This window comes from Miniopterus natalensis, chromosome 13 (assembly GCF_054644295.1).
Source record: "Miniopterus natalensis isolate mMinNat1 chromosome 13, mMinNat1.hap1, whole genome shotgun sequence".
NCBI lineage: Eukaryota > Metazoa > Chordata > Mammalia > Chiroptera > Miniopteridae > Miniopterus > Miniopterus natalensis.
Window position 1 is genome coordinate 10,145,778 of NC_142093.1, and position 21,430 is coordinate 10,167,207.

Consider the following 21,430-nt stretch of genomic DNA (forward strand, 5'->3'; position numbering starts at 1 on the left):
CAGCTAAAGTCATTTTCAAAAGTTTTACCAAATTCCTGGCAGACTCAGTGAGCTGGAGTGCAGTGGAGAAGGGAGTGACATTCCAATGCCCACTGAAGTTACTGGGAAGGGCACTGTCACGGTCAAGCACAGTGTGCACACAGCTCTGCCCTCTCCAACTCGGAGCTGAAACGCACCCTCCCCTCTAGACAGTCACTGCTCTGCAAGGAGCGGCCTCACTGCCACCGCCGCCACCCACTCGGCCTTTCTTTCAGGAATTCAGCTGCCTTATCTACGGCTCACTTAACTAACGTGAACTAGGTACTAGTTTATGGGCATAAAGAAATACTGACCAGCTGAGAATGCAATGCTGAGAACACACTAGAGCAAGTTTCCTGAGGTAAACGTGAGCCTTGAGGAATCGTGTGAAGCTGCGGAATAGGGGCAGTTTGTGTTGGGTCCAGCACAACGCCCGAGTCTGGACTTATAAGTGGACAGACTAACAAAACACGGGACACGCTTACGTGAAGTAAAATGACGATGCTGAAGTCACAGCAAAGCCGACAGCCGAGAACACCGATCTGGAGGGGGCAGGAAAGGGGGGCACGGAACAAAGCGGGTGCACTTTAAAGGGCCTGGGTAGGTCGGACGGTTAATTTGAAATGCCTCCAGGGATTTCTAACGAGCTTTAAAAGTTTTAATTCTTGGTGACTCAGGTGTGGAATTAATAATAGCTGTTCAAGCTTTTTATTCCTTTTTTAAAAACAAGATTCTCTACAAAAAAATTTTTAGCCATTGAAATTACTCTGCCAGTTGGGTGTTCTCACTGGTGTATTCTGAGACCCTAACTGGCTGAATAATTTAAAGGTTGAACTACAAAGGGCATATTTACACCAAGAAGTTAAGTTGATGGATGCAGTTAATACCAAAAAGCCTTTTCATTGCAGATCATGTTTCATTATCTTTTGATATTCTACTCAAGAATTATGGGAGTCAGGAAAATCCCAGGACCCCGAAGCGCCACTGTTTTCCCTTCTTTCCCATAATGAAGGAGTACATGGCCATCCTTGACAGTCACAGTGAGGTGCTGGGAACTGAGTCCCAAGACCTAAGAATCAAGATTAGGCTAAATTCCAACAAGTCGGTCATTGCATAAGGGGACAGAAGGAAGCCCTAAAGAACTCTCTGCTGTACCTGCTCAGCAGCACACTTGCACTGCAGTTAAATGAGGTGACTGACCCAGTGTTGAATGCCAGTGATAAAAACTGGCACCAGCTGTTTATACAGGCTACATGCTCCGTGAGCTGTCATGTCAATTTGCACTGACACCACCATGCATGATCCCTCATCCATACGACTCCTAAATTCTGTAGCAGGAACAGATCGATGTTCAATTACTGTAGGCAGGATGAAGGCCTTAAGCAACATTTAGGTCCAGAAGAACTTTGGGCTGGAGCTCTGCAGTCCCAGAGTTAGTTCAAATTAAAAGGCCAGAGGAAAATCTCACAAGAAATAGTTATCTCAGATCTCAATTCCTAAAAAAGAAATTTTCATCCTCACCAAGATGAGAACTGAGACTAGAAAAGATGCTCTGATTTCCTCACAACAAGCTCCATGCAGCCCAAGGGCAGCCACAGGATGAAGCTGCTTTGAGAGGGTAAGAATCCACATGACTGAAATGGGCGTGAATTAAATAAAAGTGGCTTTTCTCCTTAGCTGTAAGCTATGCTAACTGGTGATCAATATGGGATAGCTGTTTAAAATTCACAGACAGTACTGTTTCAGGTACCGTAAAGTCCTAATCAGTGCAGGGTGGTCACAGCTAAAAACATGAGCATCATAATGAGTGGTGAGGCGATGAGCCACCCAGTGAGAACGGTGTAGAAGCTCTGAGAGGAAGGCTAGGCCTGACACTTGACCTTCACCCATCCCTTAGAGACTGAGGAGACTATGGCAGAAAAATGGATTGTTCTATGTGACATTAAGTTTCATAATCTGTAGTTTAAAATATTACTATTCAGAAATGTGGAACCCAAGCAAAATTATGAAGATTCCTCCCACACAGGCTTTAAGATCTCTCCCTCTACCACCACCCAAAGGATCCACACTGGCCTCTGGTCAACCAGGCTCAGGTCAAGGCTTGTAGGACAGGATGGAGAAGGCAGTGGGTGGAAGCCAGGGATTCAAGGAGAGGGACATGAGGGCGGCTGCGGTGTATGAAAACAAGAGTGGAGAAAAAGAGGGAACTAACGCTGACAAGGAAGCCAAGAGGAAGCCTGGCTTGTTGAGAAGGACCCCTGCCTTTCCCACCTGTCTGTGGCAAATGATGCAGAAACAAGAGAAGGCATAAGCCTCATGGAGGGCTCTCCTGAGGCATCAAACGTGCCAGGCCAGGCTCCCGTGCCTCTGGAGATGTGTGCACAATCCAGTGTGACTGCAGCAGCAGCTGTCTTGGGTCTGAGTCCTCATTCCTAGGTGATGATGCTCCTTAGAGCAACCAGCACCCATTTCCACAGCCAGGGAGAGGCCTCAGATCCAGGGGCACGGCTAGCAGCAGTCACTGCACTCAGAAGCGTGGCTGCCGCTGCTTGTATTCTTAGGACTGGCTCATCTCTCCCCCTGGTGGCTGGAGAAAGGAACAGACTAAATGTCATAAAGGGGCTGCTTAGCTCAGAATTGTATCGCTTTGTTTCACAAACTTCCAAAGGGCTGCTAAGAGTTCATTAATTTTAGATTGATGGTTAAAATACCACCTAAGGAACCCATTCTAAAAGACGCAACTTGCTTGTGAGGTCACACCAAACTTTCAGGGGTTCCTCCCTCCAGAAACCTCGGGGTCTTTCCTGAGCGAGGCGCCTAAGGGAGCCCTTGATCTCAGCTTGGAAACATGGAATGAGCTACGGCGCCCAGGCGGCGCTTGGATCTCTTCTCTTCGTCTTCTCTTGGTTCATTTCTCTCTGTGAATGGTAACAGGCACTGGAATTACTGATTTACAGATGACAACACATGAGTGAAAAGAGCAGTGGGATTTTGTGGAGGAAAATCCACGTTGGCTGCTTTACCTCCAGGGAAAGTCTGTTTGTACTGAGCCCCACACTCTTCTTTCTACTTCCTACTTGATGCTTTTCAGCAGGGCTGTCCGGGCGTTCACAACCGCTTTGAAGGCATCTTCACTGCCAGGAGCCACACACTTGTCAGGGTGAAGCAGCACGGCCAGTTTCCGGTACGCTTTGTTGACTTCGTCCCTACGAGAAGGAGCAAAGCTCGATGTCAGAAACAGGGTCCGCCCCACGTGCTGCGTTCAGCTGTTTGGATAACGTAACAGCTCTTGCAGTAAGCATGTCCCAAACAATTGCTACCCTTTCCAAAGGTGGGACTAGGAAACAAACAAATAATATGTAACATACAAGTAGAAAAAATAAAATGCAAAATGAATATATAAACACTAAGAAAACAGTCAGTAAAGGAAGGGTCAGATGAAAACAGACGGGACTTGGCACCTGGCAGCCACTTGGCAAGTCTTTACTGATTGAGCAATGAGGCCATGGGGCGGTCAGGGCAGGCCCCCTGGACTAGAGCTCTGAAAGGTGGGGCTTGGGGATTAACACAGGGGTGGGGAAATACAGAGCAACAGGGAAAGAGCTGGCAGAGGCTAAGAACAGAGCGTGGGCACGGCGTGCAGCTCCATGAGGAACTTGTGCTGGGAAGGACAAGACAGCAAGTAGGCCAGGGAGCAGGGCCAGTGAGTGAAAGGCCATGAAGGCAGAACAACAGAAAACCAGACTTGATAAACAGTAACAGTGGTAGGCAGCTCACGGCAAACGGTGCTGCGAGCGCCGTTTCTTGAAGTTAGGAGAAAGGTAGGAGGTTGTTACCATAACCCAAGCATGGGCGTGTGAGTTTCGATATGGTGTCTGTGGAAGATAAAAGAGGTAATATAAAGAGAGAATTGGCAGAAGCAGACGATGAGCCAGGTAGACAGGTGGATAAAATATAAGAAAAAGGGCTGGAACGAGTTCCAGTTTCAGGGGGAATCTGAGGCCCGGGGAAGAGGGTGACACCAATGGCCAAGAAAGGGGCATGGAAAGGGGTACCTGAGAGTTACAGTGGCTCCTTGAGACAAGAGAAAAATTAATATCATCCGGAGAAGAAAGGAGCAGCAACAATGAATATTTCTCCAAAGACCAGCAGAGCTCCAGGGGAGATCTTTAGGTTTCTGAGGTCCTCAGTGAGCAGGAACTAGTGGGGAGGGGCTCGGGGACCAGCTGTCCCTGTAACCTTGTCTGCTCTTCACTATCCTCAGGTGTCAGGCCTTCAGAGGGTTCTAAGTCCCCAGCCATGACCCTGGTCAGAGTCTGGCTCTGTCTCTCCCAGACGGCTTTACCTTCCACCTTCCTTTTGTAGTTCAGGGTTCCCTTATCCCATAAGCCTGAATGTGGTACTTTCCCGAATGCCCTAGCTTTCTTTTCTCCTTAATTTTTATCAGGAGGACTGATAGTTTGGCTCTGCAAATTAGGGGCATGTGGTCTTTGATATCTTGATGAGACATAAAGTCTTGTGTCAACTTAGAGAGACAGAGGTCACAGGGCCATGTTAACAGTTCTCCGTGTCCTGAATATACATTCTAAGGCTTTTTCTGGTTTCTGCTCTTAGGGAGTCCTGCATTTTCTTGTTTTAATCTTGCATGTAGGTTTTCTACATAGATCATTTTGATATTAGCTAACAAGAATCACATTCTCCCTAACGGGCTCTGTCTCTGAGGCAGGTTCAGCATCCTCTCTATTCCCATGAGTGAGTCCTGGGAAGGCCCCTCTAGCCACTCTGCTTCCTGAGGGAGCATGTACACAGGGGGTTAGTAGTGAGGCCTGGTCCTCTGCACTAAGAGTGCTTTGTAAGAATTCTGGTGGCAGGGGAGACTGTCAAAAGAATTCTGAAGAGACAGGACTGAGTAAAGTATATAAGAGATATATTAATTCTACTGAAGATGAAGATTTTCTTAAAGTTCAAGAATAGTAAACAGCATTGAACAAACATTAAAACTGTCTATAACTTAAAAAATTATTTTTAGGTTTTGCCTAAATGTGCTCAATGCCATACACAATTAGTTTCCTATACCCAGAGGAAAAAGGTAAGAAAAGTACGTGTTTCTATTGGTTAACAGCATGGAACTTATGGAGGTCCTATAAATTCTGGTAGATTCCAATTAACCACAGTGAATAAATAAGAAACCAAAGTTTATTTTTCCATAATAAATATTGTTCAAAGTTAATTAATAAGTAAAGTAACAGTTTCTTAGTTTTAGAGCCAGTATCCCTTGAGGATGAAATGGAAGAATTTAGAATGAAAGTCTAAATGTCCTTTTAACCTTTTAGACCATGGAAGTCTAAAAGGACATTTGAAAGATACCAATTAACTCTGTGCTATATACATGAGGTCATCTGAATTCCTTCCTTTTTAAAGCATCTCTAGTAATGCCTGGAAGTCGAGGTGACCAATGATTTATTCTTGCATAAGCAACAAGAGTAGTGACTGCGTTTCTTTTTCTCCCAAATAATTCTTTTGGCTAAAATAAAATAAAAAAAATACACACAGATGAGGAACTAGCAGGATTTTTTTGAGAGAAAATGATGAGAAAGACACACACACACACACAGTGTTCAGGGTCAAGAACCATTCTACCACTAACTCCTGAGGTTACTGAATGTATTTAGTCTCACTACATAGTTCCCACATCAGGCAACTGCTAACAAATGAATGCCAAAAAGACAAAGTTGTTTTTTTGGTCTTCAGTTAATTAAGTAAAAGAGCATTATTAAGTAATCTAATGTATTTCCACACATCTTCATATTTCTAGACAATTACAAGAAGATGTATTGTACCTGCAATTTTGACACTTGAGACTTTCTCTCTAATATAACTCAGCACTAATATCACAGAGCACTGCTTACCTGGAGGCCCCAGGTTTGACTCCCAACATGTCCCAACTGTCTTTACTATTTCGAATTCTGCGAATGGTGTCTGCTTGTTCTTTGGTGAAACTAGCAACGCTATTTGTGATAGGACGTTTCCCACCATTTTCACATAAATCAACTATGGAGGCATAAAATGTCTGCAAAAAGAAAACACATATCACAGAAAAAATGATTTTGCGAAAATAAGAATTCCTTTTAAGCATCAGCTTAAAGGATTTTAATATATTCCAGTAACTCTTAAAATTCATAATAAAGCAAGTGTTTCAGAGGTAAAGGAAAATACCATCAAAGAATTAAAGGAAACTATGCTGTTAATGAGTGAAAAGATAGAGAATCTCAGCAGAGAATTGGGAACTACACAAAAGAACCAAATGCAAATTCAAGAACTGAAAAGTGCTGAATTGAAAAATTCTCTCAGTGGATTTAACAGCAGACTGAAGTCAGAGCAATAGAGACTGTGCAATCTTAAACAAAACAAAACAAAACAACAGAGAAAAAATGGAATAAAAATAAACAGAGCCTCAAGCATTGTGGGACAAAAGCAAATGATCCAATATATAGCTGGAGTCCTAGAAAGAAAAGAGAGTGCGAGTATGACATATATACATACATATATATATATATATATATATATATATGCACACACACTTATACATATGTGTGTGTGTGTGTGTGTGTGTATATATGAAGAAATAAAGGTTAAAAAAAAAATCTCCCCAAATTTCCTGAAAAATACCTAGGCACATAGTACAACTGCTGAAAACCAAAGAGAAAGAGAAACTCTTGAAAGCAGCTGGAGGGGGGAAAAAGACATTATACACAGGGGTGGGAATAAGAACGGGTGCTAACATCTCATGAGAGACAAGAGACCAAAAGAGAATTAACTAACATCTTTTAAGCTCTGATTTAACCTCTAACAGTTACTATTTATAACTCCTGGACAAATCACTACTATCTAGGTGCCCTCCTACCTGAAATGAGAATGATACCTGCCACACATTGTTCAGTCTTAAATGTGATGAAATATGTAAACCCCTCCAGAATTATAAAACACTATTCAAATAGTTAAGAATTATTATTGCGCATATATAGGTACAGACCCACAAAGGTCTATGTATGCAAAAAAAGAGAAACCTGGCAAACCAATATCAGCCTTATTTGGTCTTGAAATAGAAGCTACTGATGCCCAATTCAGCCTGTCAGCTGAGGATGAAACCTGTCTTCTAATAGGAGGGGTGACAGCTTGTGAGGAGAAAATTCAGCATAAAAGATGAAGCAAAATCCCACTCAATAATTAAGAACAACTCTTTACAGTATAGCTACATTATTTGAAATGCTAAAAATTCCCAAAATATCAGATATATTCATAAGAAAAAAATGCATTATTCATCCCACCACTTACTTCCAAATGGATCATCAAGAGTTGACTTGACTTTATAACTTAGTATTTAAATAGCCTCCTCCCCTTTAAATTATTCAAGTTTAGTAAATTTTAAAAAATGACCATCTATTCAGGTTGCAATGTGAATACGCCCTTCTATTGTCTACTTGGTTGGTGAGACCTAGTTTTTCTGTGACTGACAGGATTCTGCAGTGACCGTCTCCTGTTCTCTGACTGCACCCCCAGGGCTACAGCACAGGGTTATCTTAGCCATGGCAAGGCAATTCTGCCAGAGTAACGCCTCCATTTGGTTATGCATACAAATGGAACCAAAGGTGTTCTGGAAGGAATTCTTTGTCCCACTTAAATAAGTGTGTAATAAGTGTTGTTAAACTTGATAATCATCAGAATCACCTAAAAAGTTTTTTCAAAATACAGATTCCTAGCTCCATCAAAACATTAAGCGTCCAGCAGGTCTGGAAACCAGCAGCCTGTATTTTGCAGAATTTCCCCAAGTCAGTCTGATGATCAGCCAGGTCTGGTCTAAAGTAGACAGCAGACAGATATCACACATGCACCCATACTCATGCCCATATTCTTTCTCTCACCAGCTTCTGAAAAGGAAGAGCTTATTCCAATGAGAAATTCCTTTTTCACTTCTCATAATTTAAACTAAAATTTGGCATGGGCAGCCTTGAGACAAATTCTGAAACAACAAAATGCCGGGTTACCTGGAACATCTCATTAATTCCTTCTCCCGTTTGCGCTGAAGTTTCAAAGTACAGGAACCCTTTGCTTTCGGCCCAAAGACGCCCTTCACTTTCGTCAACACAGCGGTGCTTGGTACAATCGATCTGAAAGAGCAAATTGAGGGGCAGAGAAGAGTCCCACTTTGTCCCACCAGAGGAGCCCAGTGAGGCCTGTCAATCCTTTACTAAGCAAATACTATTCTTAAATGAATGCCAGCACTAGCACATAAAGGTACCAGGACCAAAGGGACAAACCAGTCACCAGTGTTGACTGGGGACTGATTTTCTGCGGCAAAACAAGTGCCTTTTCCCGCACTCCCCACTTCATCCCTGGAGGACTGCTGCTGGTCACCCCTGAAAGCTGCCTTCATTACAGCTGACACACTCCAGGGGCCAGGTCTGTTCTTCACCCCTTTCCACACAGTCCACTTTTCACCTAACTAGCACCCCTCCTCCAATCAGACCAGAGTGTGATAGTGAGGGTCTACCTCCCCTGCTCGGTCACCAGTACCATTCCCCACATATGTCCGGCACCAGACACAAAACTGGGTGAAAACCCTGATAGAACAGGCTGTTATTTTTATTGTTCTTGTTTTAGGGACACCTGTTCTGAGAAGTTGTTGATTCCTATATTACCAAATAAGGAATTTTTCTTTTCTTTTCATCTGTTCCCCCAAACTCAGAGCTGCCCTCTTGCCATAATCAACCTAGAAAATTGAGCGTACCATTCCCAAGCAGTTACCTTATTGGCACACACTACAAATACAACATTTTCCATGCTCCCATGGGGTCCGAGGTCCTGCTTCATTTCTGCCAGCCACGCATCCAGGGCATCAAAGGAGTCCTTCTGCCCGACGTCATAGACCAGCATCACACCCTGTGTGTCCTTGTAAAACTCGTTTCGTACCTTCACAGAAAAGAACAGATGCACATAATCTGAAATAGCAAGTTGAGGGGAGGTTGTGATTTTATAAAAGTATCTCTCACAGTCATTAACTTAGCAAAGTATGTTCTTTAGTGTATTCACAGTATTTGCTGTCGTATCTCAGTATCTACTGGTCTTTAGGGGATTTTTTTATAAAATCAAAGTAACACGACTTTAAAAATCCGTTAGTTCAGAAGGGCTTGTAATGGAAAGTCCAGCCTCCTCCCCTACCCCTTCTCACCTCCAGTTCTACTCCCCAGAGGCAGTCAATCTTTAAGTGTTAACAGACCTTAAAAGAATACAAATTACATAAAGTTCTTCTCAGGAAGAACATGAGAGTGAGTGGACAATTAAGAAGAGCTTAAGGCAAAAATGACACAGAGATCAGCAATAGGTACAGCCATTTAGACATCACATCCCGAAGTCAACTCTCCAAGGATGCTAGGCAGGTTTCTCTATGGTTGGATCTGTACCAACTTCAGACTCCCCACTCAGAGCCTCGGTGTAACGCAATGGAAAAGAGCACAGGCTCCGGAGTCAGATCTGGGTTTGGATTCACACTTAATGATTATCATGTGATCTTGGGCAAGCCACTTAACCTCTCTGTGCCTCAGTTTCCTCATCTGTAAAATGGGGATACTACTACTTACTCCACACGGTTGCTATGAAGAGTAAATGAGATGAAGAGGCAAAGCACCCACATGGTGCCCAGAAAACCATGTGTATCAGCACCTTCTCCCTTCCTTCCTTTCATTCATTCTGATTGTCCTCCTTTGGTATTTTCATCAGAAATGGCAACTTACTCACCTGGGGCATATCTATAATTCTGGGAAGAGGCGGCCTGGAGTACAGGGCACGCTCAAGTGGCAGAGGCAATGACAGGTGGCGTGGGTGAGATGTAGCATTGACAGATCTGGGGTTTCAGTGGCAGAGGCCATGCATTATATATTCTTTGCAAAGTATTCCAGCGCGTATTCAGACACACACTGGATGTGTAGTAAGAAATAAAGGTGTTTTATACTCATCACGCATGAAGTGCCTGGAGTTTTCTGAGCATAGACACCTGGACCTAGAATGTAAGTGCCTATTAATTAGTAGAAACATAGGAAGCTATTCCCTAAAACTAAAACCAACAAAATCAGTAAGAATTTAAAGTGACAGAAACCAGGCGTCTTCTCCCTTGCACTCATGGTTGTTAGCTGCCTGCAGCAGTAAAAAGCAGGCCCTTCCTTCTTTCCTGAAACTTCGCTGCCTTGTTTCCCATATAACACACTCCCCAGGCTCTTAACTGACCCCTCTTTCACCAACTCCTCCTCTCTCCATGGTCCTCACTCCAGCCTGCCAGCAAAATGCCCCAAATGGTGTCCTGGGCCCTCTTTTTTCTTCAATATGTTCGACAGGAAACCCTCTAACTTATCCTTCCTAAACTTTTCTTTCTCTTGAACTTCCAGCGATGAAAGCAGCAGGCCACTCAGTCGTTTCGGCTGAAAGCCTGGTGCTAACCTCGTTCTTTCCTCTCCTTGGCTCAGCAGATTCCGTCGGTCTTGTAGAAGCCACCTCCACCATACTTCTTGCACCTGTCACTTCCTTCCCATTTTCACTGCCAACATTATCTCCACGAGCCTTCTAAGTAATCTCCCCAGCACCATTATACGCTGTGCATATTTATCTTTTCAAAACCCTGGCTCAAAAATTCTCGAGTGTTTCTCCACAACCATCTCCCCAAAGTTCCAACTCTCTTAACTGACGTTAAAAGTTTCTGATGAGTGACCAACTTCTCAGTGTTATTCTCCTGCTGCTCCCCACACTTCAAACTGGATAATCTCTCATCCCCCAACCTACGCTACGCCTTCCTAACTCCATCGGGAAACGGCGCCTCTGTATCTCCCACCTCTCAAGGCCCAGTTATAATCCTGTCTTTCATGAAGTTTTTCTGCCCTGCTGCTCGCCATCCGACTCCTTACCCCTGCCAGACAGAAGATAACCTCTGAATCCCTAGAACACCGCAGCATCTCGTACTTCTAATGGTGCTCAAATCACTCCCTCTCTGGTCTTACAGTTAGTAGCACATCCGCTGTCTTCCCCACCAGACTCAGTGCCACGAAGGCGGCACCCTGATGCACCCATATTTGTATCACCCGCTGAGCCTGGGAGGTGTACAGATCTAAGACATACATGTTTGTTTAGTCAAACAGCTGAATGTGGAATGGCAGAGAACAAAATAGAGGCCAACGTGGAAAAGAATTTCAAAACACAGATTGTGTTGTCCAGGGGGAGGTTTGTTTATAAAAAAAAGACTTCATCTTGAGTTAAGTGATTTTATTACCTCAAGCCTGAGTTTCCTCATCTGTAAAATGACAAGGCCAAAGTAGATTTCTCAGTGGCCACCTACAACTCTCTTATTTTGGTCTCCCAAACAGCTTTCTAATGTTAGTCTTGGCAGACTTGCTACAGCCAGAGTTTAAGTAAATAGGATGCTACAAGAATTGGGATTATTTGATTCTTCTTTTTTTGGGGGGGGATTATTTGATTCTTAAAGCAAAGATGGTGAACTTTCTAGTTTGTAGATTAGAAAAAGCTGTTAATCACTCAGAAAGTTTCTATGGACCCTCTAACTCACCCCAATAAACCCCAGTGGAAGCACGACTGGTGGGTGGAGACAGGCCCCACCATTCCCTTGGCGGTCCTCTCTTTGACACTTGCCCCTGAGGCTGTTGTCTCACATACTAAGCAGACTGTCCTTTTTCAGTGGGCCCTTTGGGTAAACCTGTCAAGAGAACTGTGACAGGGGAGGCTTCAGTGGAGGACAGGCAACAAGGATTCGAGGACGCCGGGGATGACAGTGGCCGTGTGTGCTTCACGAGGTATATGCTGAGCAAAGGTATACTTCGGCCAACCTAAAGCTTAGAAAGAAGACGATGGCTTTGGGCTTGCCAAAAAAGAGGGTTTCAGCTACAGACAGCAAGTACTTGATAAAAAGGAGTGATCAAGCCTGTTTTGGAGAAAAGCATCTTCCGAAGTGATGATTTCAGGAGCTGCTGTTAATTACATGACCGCTTTTATGAGCTGCTATTAAAAAAAAGGTACTGCGATTTCAGGTTACATTATGAAGGGTAGTGTCTAATGATAGAGAGTTGCAGAACACTCAGTGTTCTCCCTGGTTAGACACTATCTGGAATGGTGTGTTCAGTTTGCAGCTCCCTATCAGCTAACTAGAGTTTATCCACAAAGGATACTGATAGGTCTAGCTGTGGCAGGAATAAAAAAAATGTTTTACCTGGACAGGAACAAATTAACAAATATTAGAAAGGCTCTTTTGTACAAGAACAAACTCAGTGTATGTTGCTTCAGAAGCAAGGTGAGCCCTGGCTGGTGTGGCTCAGTTGGTGGAGCACTGGCCAGTGCCCCGAAAGGTCGCCGGTTCGATTTCCAGACAGGACACACACCCAGGCTGCAGGTTCGATCCCGGTAGGGCAGCCTGCAGGGGGCAGCCAGTTGATGTTTCTCACATCGATGTCTCTCTCTCTCTTCCTCTCTCTCTAAAAATCATTTTTTTAAAAAACAAACATATCCTCGGGTGAGGATTAAAAAAAAAATCTAAGCTCCCACCTCAGGGACCTAGAACAAGAAGAACAAAACAAGCCCAAAGCAAGCAGAAGGAAGGAAATAACGAAGACAAGAACTGAAGTAAAGGGCCAAATGAAAAAAGAGAAAAAGCCTCCTTAGGAAAAATGGAAAACCTAAGGAAGGCAAAACAAAAGAGAACCGCCCTGAGATTCACTTTGAGAGCTTAGGAGTGACAAACAGATGGAAGTAAAGCAAGTGGGGTCCCCCCTGGGAGAGGCTCACATGGCCGAGGCGGAGGTGGGACAATCACTAGTGCCCTGCTGCGAAAGAGGCCACAGGGCTGAATTTTAAGTCCAGTATGAATGTAACTATCCTTTCACATCCTGGGCTCAGGTACAAAGTAAAAAGCACAGTCCCTTGAAGGGTAAAATGTCTTCCACCAGCTACATTTACCTATTTCCACACATGATTTGAATATGGGTTATTTCAGATAATTCGGGATCTTCGCCTCAACCACTGAGAATATTGGATAGAGGTGTTCTCAAAACGGTTTTCTTACCTCATAGAAGAAGGGGTGTCCAGCCATATCAAAGATGTTAACTTTGATTTCTCTGTCTCTGACTTGTACCCTGAAATGTTCAAATGAAAAAAAATCCCAAAGGAGGTCATAGTTTCTGCATTCACATTAATATTTGTCACTTATAAATATTTGTCATTTATAAATTTCAAAAGCATACGTGTATGAGATTTAAAAGAGCTCCTTAGTGCCTCCTCTTATTCCAGATCATCTTTACAACAGGAGACAGCAACTGGGCAGATAATCCTGCCTCCTTATTTTAATAACATTGAACCCACCTGGAACTAGTGCTCTCATTTACCTTCAGGTTCCTCAGACACTTCAGTCCACACTCCTTAACTAACAAATGGTGGCTATTACTATGGTACTAAGAAAAATTGATTTGGGACAAGTAGGAGCGTCTGAGATGAAGGAAAACAAAATATTTCATTTCCCTTAGTAAGACATCTTAATTACTACTGGTCATATTTGGTTACCATGCAGAACAATAACAAATATTATATTATTAACATCTGTTTAATTTTCTTGTAATCTTCATTCCAGTACCAGCAATAGTCAATGTTTTCAGAAATTTGAAAACAGAGAAAAGAACAAAAAGGGAAATAACAACCATTCATATTAGAATTAACTACTGTTAACATCATAGCATATTTGCTTCTAATATTTTTTAAAGGAAGATCACTACTGAAAAATAAATGAATAAAACATTATAAGTAATTCAAACACTAAAGAAAAATACAAAGATGAGAGCTTAAAAGTAAACCCAAATCATGTCACCCAGAAAAAACCTTTATTAATCTAGATAAAAATCACTGCAGGCTTTTTTTATGCGTAGATAAGACTAATATGCAAAAATTTTAATAAATATGGGTATACTAATTTAAAATAGAAAGCATAAAATTTACATTTATTGGATTTAACAAAAAGAAAAAGAAACAGAAACTGAAGCTAATTAGGAGGAATTATTGAGCTTAAATATAAGTGTATCCTCACCACAGAAATATTATTTCCCAAAAGATTCCTCTAAGGTAAAAGAATAGAGATTATTAACAATAAATTAACAAATGAGAGTCTTTTTGAAAATGACATTTCCGTTTTAGACAGCATTGGTACGACTCCCTCCTGTGGAATACACGGACATCAGCACTTGCGCCCCTTGTCCCTCTGCTATCTTCTGGTTCATTTATTACTATTCTCTGTCCAAATTTACAACATCTACTTTCAGTTCTGAAACCCGAATTCCCATGGTTGTTTTCTATTACTTGTATATTTAAACCAGCACTAAACATCTTATCATGATTTCCTCATTGCTGAATTCTCTACCATATCGCATCAAGTTTAAGAGGCATATTTGTGTGAGAACAGCAAAATAAAACAAAACAATAAGAGTTTGAGGGCATCTGGAGATCTGGTATAATAATTTATATTAGAAATTTTACTTTAAAGAGAGAGCATTTGAGAAGGGATGGAACTGAAGTATATAAAGGCAGGAAGTAACACAAGTGTGTTCACACGCTGAAACTCAAAAGAGGTCAACTTAATTTAGAAGCCAGAGAAAATTACCTTAAGGGAAATGGCAAGGCATTACCGAAAGGCAGTGCTTTCTCAAGGTGTGGCCTGAAGACCACCTGCCTCATGATTTTGGGGGGAGGAGGGTGTTAAAATGCAGACTCCTGTGCCCCACCTCAGACCCAGGGAATCAGAATCTTAGTGGGCGGGTCCTAGGAATCTGCATTTTGACAAAGTCTACAAGTAATTCTTAAGCATACTGAAATTTAAGCTTCACCATATTGAAAACAGGACAGGTGGAATGGGCATCTATTATTTTAATGGGCCAAAAGAGTGCTCCTCTGCCCCTTTTTTCTCCCAATTGTGATGCAGAAGGGCTCTGCCGTGTTCTCAGTGATCCCACAGCAGAGTTGGGGAAAGGCGTCTGTCCCTACCTGACAACCAAAACCTTCCCTGGGGTTTTTTAAACTTGGAATATTAATTTTGCTCCCTCTCTGGAAGTAAAATTTACAATGTGAGCCTGAGAGCTGCTGGCAGCTGTGCAGAGAAAGCCTAAAGGTAGAGAGAGATGTAGTGAAATGATCTGGCTTATTCTGTCCCTGGTTCCAGTCATCTTGAGGCCCAGCTACATCTGTGTAACTGGATTATGTGAACTAATGTCCTTTTATTTTTTTGCTTGAGTTCATCTGAGTTGGGTTTCTGTCAATTATATTCTCCTCCATGGGATGACCATCTTCTCCAAAAATAATCCCAGCCAGAAATAGAAGAGTGTTGAATAAATCACAGTTCTGTGGCATAATATGGTGATTCTCATTTCTTAGATGGGAAAAATATCCTCAGGTGAGGATTAAAAAAAATAAAAATTAAAAAAAGATCACAAATCAATACAGCTCTCTGGTAGAAAATTTTCCACGTCATATTTAGACTTTTTCAGAGAGAATGTTTCAAAATGCTCTAACAACATACCTGCTAACGGGACCTCCTTCCATAGAAACAAGCTTCCTGCAAAGCGACACGTGCCAGTTAGGCTCTGTGTTGACATGCTCCACACTGTAGCCCTACACCTAACACAAGGCCTGGCAAGGACAGTGTGCTCAGTGATGAACTGATAGTGACAAACGATACGATCTCCACATATCTGCAAAGGCTTCATTTCTATTCTTTCCCGATTTAGCTTCAGAAGCTCTATTTCAAGACATCATTTTAGAAGAGTTCTGAATTTTTATGTAATTTACAAGCCCAAATAAATGATATACTTACTTTGTAACTCCATAGTCAATTCCAATTGTCGCAAGGTATTTAGACACAAATCTTTTCTCACAGTAGCGCTTTATAATACAGCTCTAAAAAAGTGAAAATACATGCTTTCAGTAAATATCCTCTGGGAACATACATAAAATAAACACATTTCTTCATATGGTTTCCTCATTCATCACTATAAGAAAACATTTTTAAAAGCCAAAGGTATAAAATAACTGAAACAAATGCTAAAAGTGAAGATGTTAAAGAAAAATTATTTTTAAATTCTCCCCTTAGTATCAAATATGGGTACGCTTTTAGTTTAGTTCTCAATCTCTGTGCTCTTTTCTTTGAAGACCCCTCCTGCTTTCAATAATACCTCAACAAATCTAAGTCCAGCTCTGACCTCCCTCCCAAGACCAGGTCCCCACCTCCAAATATTTGTTAGACTAGTTTCTACTTAGATGTCCTGCTGTTACCTCAAATTCAACAAGTCCAAAAATAAACTAATTTATACGTAAAACAGCTCATCCTGCTGACATCCTAGTTCTGTTAATAATACTACCATTTGCCCAGTCACAGAGGATCAAAATATTAAAGTCATGTTTGACTCTGAGCCTTTCTAAATCTTGTGAATGTTTCTTCCATCTTTCTCTTCATTCCAGCTGCCATTGATAACCCTTTGGTTTAGGTCATCATCTGCTCCTAGACAACCGCAGGAACTTCTTTCTTGGTCTTTCTGATTCCTTTCCCTCCCAACTTCAGCCAGTACTGCACATCACTAACATTATTTCAACTCAGAAATCTTCAGCGGCTTCTCATCGCCAAGAGTTCAAACCCAAATTCCTTTGTCTGTTAGTCAAGGTCCTCCGTAATCTGTCTTCTCTGTCTAAACCCTTCTACATAAACTCTCCATTTCTGCAAAATTCGCAGGACCCAACTTCCTGACTTTTGCCATTACTTTTCCTTCTACTTAGAACATGCTTTCCCTCGTCTTTTCAAATCTCAGTTACCCTTTAAGGGCCAGCTCAAACTGAGCATGCGAGTCGTAAGAGCTCTTGTCTGCATCTGAAGTCCTCCAGCACTTCGCATGTACACTATGACATCCACATACGCCCTGCATTTGCCATATGTCATACACTGCCTTGCACTGTTAATCGCCTTTTCACATGTGTATATTTACCTTATGTCTTCAGCTAGACAGCAAACTATGTGCAGGCAAGGGCCAGTATTTTACTTCTTTATAACTTTTACAGAATTAGCTCAGTGCCAATGAGAAACCAGTTTAAAATGACTTGTATATTTATAATAATCCTTAGCACTCATGAAGCTTATAATTTACTTGAAGTGCTGATAATGGAGTTTATTCTGCTCAAATCCTTTCCTGATGAACCTCAATCTAAATTAAATAGGACAGTTACTATAAAAAGGACTTAATGAGCTCATTGTGAACTAAAGGAAAAACTTCTTTGGAGTGACTACTGCTAAGAGGCTACACTTTTAACAACACATTATAGCTTGAAAGCACTTCACAAATGTTTTCTCTCACAATATACTAGAAAAATATAGTCTTTTTCTAAATTATTCATGAGATTAAGGGGCCTGGAAGTCCTTTAACTCTATACGCTATGTAAACACTAGTCCAGAGTGTTTAAAGAGATATACATTACGCCCTAGCCAGGTGGTTCAGATGGTTGGAGTGTCGCCCCAGACACCAAAAGGTTTCAGGTTTGATTCCCAGTCAGGGCACACACCTAGGTTGCAGGTTCAATCCCTAATTGGGGCGCATTGGGAGGCAAGGGATTGGTGTTTCTCTCTCTCCCTTCCTCTCTCTAAAATGAATAAACACACCCTTTGGTGAGGATTAAAAAAAGAGAGAGATACACATTAAAATAATAACGCAAAGAGACAGGGTTCCTGGTCCTTAGGCTCTTAGGAGCTAAGTTAAATAACATAAATTGAATTTGTTTGCTTTCACTATTTTTCTTAAATAGATTTTTAAGGCACTTTTCTTTTTTAATGCACTTCCAATTAAAACCTTAACAGCTTTGAGTCTTTTAAAAATTTTTTCTTGGTTATTTTCATGTTTAATTTTTCATAAAGATTTTAGTATCTTTTGTTATGGGCTGAAGAAAAACCCTATTGAAAATGTAACTGGAATTGAATTACATTTGTGTACTATTTTAAAGAATTAATATCTCTACAATACTGAGTGATCCTAATTAAGGAGAAATATCTTTCCATTCACCTAAGTAATTTTATGTCCCTTTGTAGAGTCTGAAATTTTTCTTCATATAGGTCCTACCTATTTCTTCTCAATTTTAAACCTAGGCATTTATTTTGGCTTTTTATTGTAAATTAAAATAGTTTTTAATCATATATTCCAAACAATTATAACTTTATATAGTAAAGCTATTAATTTTTGTATATTAGCTTTTCCTTATTGAGTTTTCTTGTTACTAATAGCTTTTCAGGTAATTATCTTTGGGTTTCTAGATAAACAATCATATATTACCAAATAATGATAATATTGCCTTCTTCTTTCCAGTACTTCTATCTTATTTCTTTCTCTTATCTAATTGTACTAACAAATGAATATAGTGACACTGGGCATTTTGGGCTATTTCTAATGTTGCCCCATTAAGCATAGTAAAATTACAAAAGTGATGCATGCTCACTTTGCCAATTTAGTCCATGACCTTCTAGAGGCGTTTTATTCTTTCCTTTTCAATGCCTGGCACATAGCTGACGTTCTGTAAATGTTGACTTTCAGTAAATGCTATGTTAGTACTTCCATTTATACACACTGATACAATAAGTAGTAAAATGCTGCTAACTAGAAATAAAGACACTAATAAACATTTAATGAGCATTACCTATGTGCAAGCTCTTTTAACATGGAGATCCTATTCCCAGTTGATTTTGACAGCATGCAACCATGGAAAGAGCTCTGCAGTGGGAGAGTGAAGACCCAGGTTCTAATCCTGTCTCTGTCACTAATTTGATGAACTTGAGAGGTCCTTAACCAACAGCTTCCACTTACCCAGGAGACAATTTGGGCAAAGAGGAGGCGGTCTTATAATTCATTTAGGGAAAGACCTCCGCCCCCCCCCCCCCCGCCGCCCCCCCCCCATGAGAGAGCTTTAGCTTGATACCCCATGGACTGAGAGTGGAACTAAGGCTTCTTTGAGAGAACAGATGTGGTGACATTACCAAAAATAAAAGCAAAACAAGCATGCAAAGCAAGGTAACACAGGCTCCTTGACGTCCATCGCATCTCGCAGTTAAACATGTCAGCATCAGTTATGCTCTCTTACGACTGAAATGCTGAATTCTGGGCTCCAGGTCTGCAGAGAGACATTTTACAAATCCCCAATCCTCACACGTACCCCAGTAAGTTCCCTTGGGCCCCCAAGCACTACCTGGGGTAACTAAACTTTTATTCCCCACCTCTAAGCCCTGGATGGGTCACCTGGACGCAGCAGACGGTCTGACCTTAGGATCTAGGCCTCCATACTCTCTGTGGAATGCATTCAAGGGTTAAGGGCCACAGAAGGCACCTTCTTAGGGAGAGTGACGTCGGTGGAGGAGGTGACAACCCAAAGGTCAAAAAGGTCAGGAGAGTTTTCCTGGAGGAAGCCAGTCCCCCAGGAGGAGACCCGGGCCTTCTCAGGGGCGGGGAGGCGGCTGTTGAGTGGCCGCCCGCCCAGCCAATCGGCACGCCGCTCCGCCGCGCGGCGGTCCCGCCCCTCCTAGCGCAGTACTCACTTTTCCCACCTCGGCGTTGCCCATGGAGATGACTTTGATGCGCAGGGACTTGCCAGGCTCCTTCCGCTTCGGCACGCTGGCCTCCATTGCCCTCGCTCTCTCGGGGCCACACGCCTCTGCCTCTGCCCGCTCACCACGCCGGCCCGTCCCTCAGGCCTCCTCGTCCAATGGCGGAACCGCTGCTGGCGTCACGGCCCGGGCTCCGCGGCTCGCCATCCCCGGCGCTGCGCGGCCGCGGACCTGGCGGTTGGGAGCGCAGGGAGGGAGGGGGGCGCGGCGGCAGGGGGCGGGGGGAGTCTCGCGATGCTAGAACAGGGAGGCGTGACGTCATCACCAGGTCCTGGAGATGAGGTTGTGGTTACCTGGTCCCTGGCGTGCGGCGGCGGAGGCCGGGCCGTGTGCCCGGGCAGGCAGGCGCCCACCGGGGCTGGCTGGGTTTACCCTGCGTGGAGTGTGCGGCTTTATGCCCAGGGGCGCCAGGACATAGCATTTATTACGTTCGTTGCCAAGTGGTAGAAATTTATAGGCTGTTTAGGGCAGATCTTACTGCTTGGGTGTATCTGGAATTATGGCTTAATTAGTTCAAGGCTCAGCAAGATAAAAATTCGAAGTAGACCATGGTCCGTTTGGGGTTGTTTTCTGGATTCTTCAGTCCACAGTGGCCGGGCCACTCACCCCTCACCTTCCAGTATTATGTTTCCCCAGCTCTGGGTCCCAAAAAGGCAGAGCCGGGAGCCAGGGAAATGGGGAAATTGGAGCCCTGGCTCTGGAGGAGGGGCAGGTCAACAAAAGGTCTCTGCCCCCAGCCCAATGCCAAAAGTAGTCCCCAGTCTGGGGTGCAGAAAAAGGAAAGACTTGACTCCAGTGAACTTTGCAAACTGGGAATGCAGCCTCCCGTGAAAATCACAAGGAGCTCCCGCCGAACATCCAGAGGTCCGCTCAGGCAGGGAAAAAAAGCTGCCCTCGCCCCGACTGGTCCCTGGTTATGCAAATAAGGGATCCAAGAGTTCACAATTTAATTGGTCCAAATAGCACTGTCCTGATTGGTTGGAATCATGCATTACAATTGGTCGGTAAGTATGCAAATGAGGATATGGTTGCTTAGTTCTGATAGAATGGGCGGGTCTCAGCCCACTGGTCAAAATAGATTCCAAGAACTGCTTTACGAGGTTCTGCTGGGGCGGGATCCCGGTGGAGGGGGCCTGACGGATCCGGCTGTGACTTTTCCCTCATATGCTGGGGGGGGGGGGGGGGCACTGTGAACAATGGCTGCTAGACTCTGGATTACTAATTTGGATCCAGTTAACCGCAAGGAGTCCTTTTCTTTTTTAAAAAAATATACCTTTATTGATTGCAGAGAGATGAGAGGGAGAGAGAGATAGAAACATCAATGATGAGAGAGTCATTGATCGAGCCTGCAACCCGGGCATGTGCCCTGACCGGGAATCGAACCTCGATCGCCTGTATCCTAGGTCCATGCTCAACCGCTGAGCCACGCCCGGCTGGGCAGAAGTCCTTTTCAGCAGATATATTCCTTCTGGGGATCAACGCCTTAGGCAAGATCTGAATCCTGTTCCTCTCATTAAAAAAAAAAAGTCCATTTGATGTCAAGATGGGTTTAAGGTTAGGCCTTACTCTTCTGTTATGCAGCTCTAATGTGCAGGAAAGCTCAGGCTAGACTTTCCTGAGCTCCCCCAGCTCTGTCCAGGTGTGTGTGACGGCACCTGTAAGCTCTTCATTTCCTCCGCTTCCTGCCGCTCACCC

The 21,430-nt window shown here is 43.1% G+C and overlaps 1 protein-coding gene across 4 annotated transcripts; it reads right to left on the reverse strand.

Annotated features, from left to right (window-relative positions):
• Nucleotides 1-2,540: 2,540 nt before the first annotated feature.
• On the reverse strand, nucleotides 2,541-19,753 carry DNAJC27 (DnaJ heat shock protein family (Hsp40) member C27). 4 transcript variants are annotated; one of them, XR_015715514.1, is made up of 8 exons: nucleotides 19,667-19,753; nucleotides 15,920-16,002; nucleotides 13,133-13,202; nucleotides 8,824-8,988; nucleotides 8,064-8,186; nucleotides 5,928-6,088; nucleotides 3,042-3,224; nucleotides 2,541-2,936 (listed from the first exon to the last, which is right to left on the reverse strand). XR_015715514.1 is itself a non-coding variant. In XM_087823402.1 (8 exons), the coding sequence occupies exons 2-8, from the start codon at nucleotides 19,196-19,198 to the stop codon at nucleotides 3,092-3,094; spliced, it is 822 nt and encodes a 273-aa protein (XP_087679528.1). In that variant the 5' UTR covers nucleotides 19,199-19,245; nucleotides 19,394-19,496; the 3' UTR covers nucleotides 2,541-3,091. The 4 variants fall into 4 exon arrangements, 3 of the variants coding, with proteins under 3 accessions (XP_087679528.1, XP_016064545.2, XP_087679527.1); XM_087823402.1 differs by lacking the exon at nucleotides 19,667-19,753 and adding exons at nucleotides 19,112-19,245; nucleotides 19,394-19,496 and having other exon boundaries at nucleotides 2,541-3,224; XM_016209059.2 differs by having other exon boundaries at nucleotides 2,541-3,224.
• Nucleotides 19,754-21,430: the final 1,677 nt, after the last annotated feature.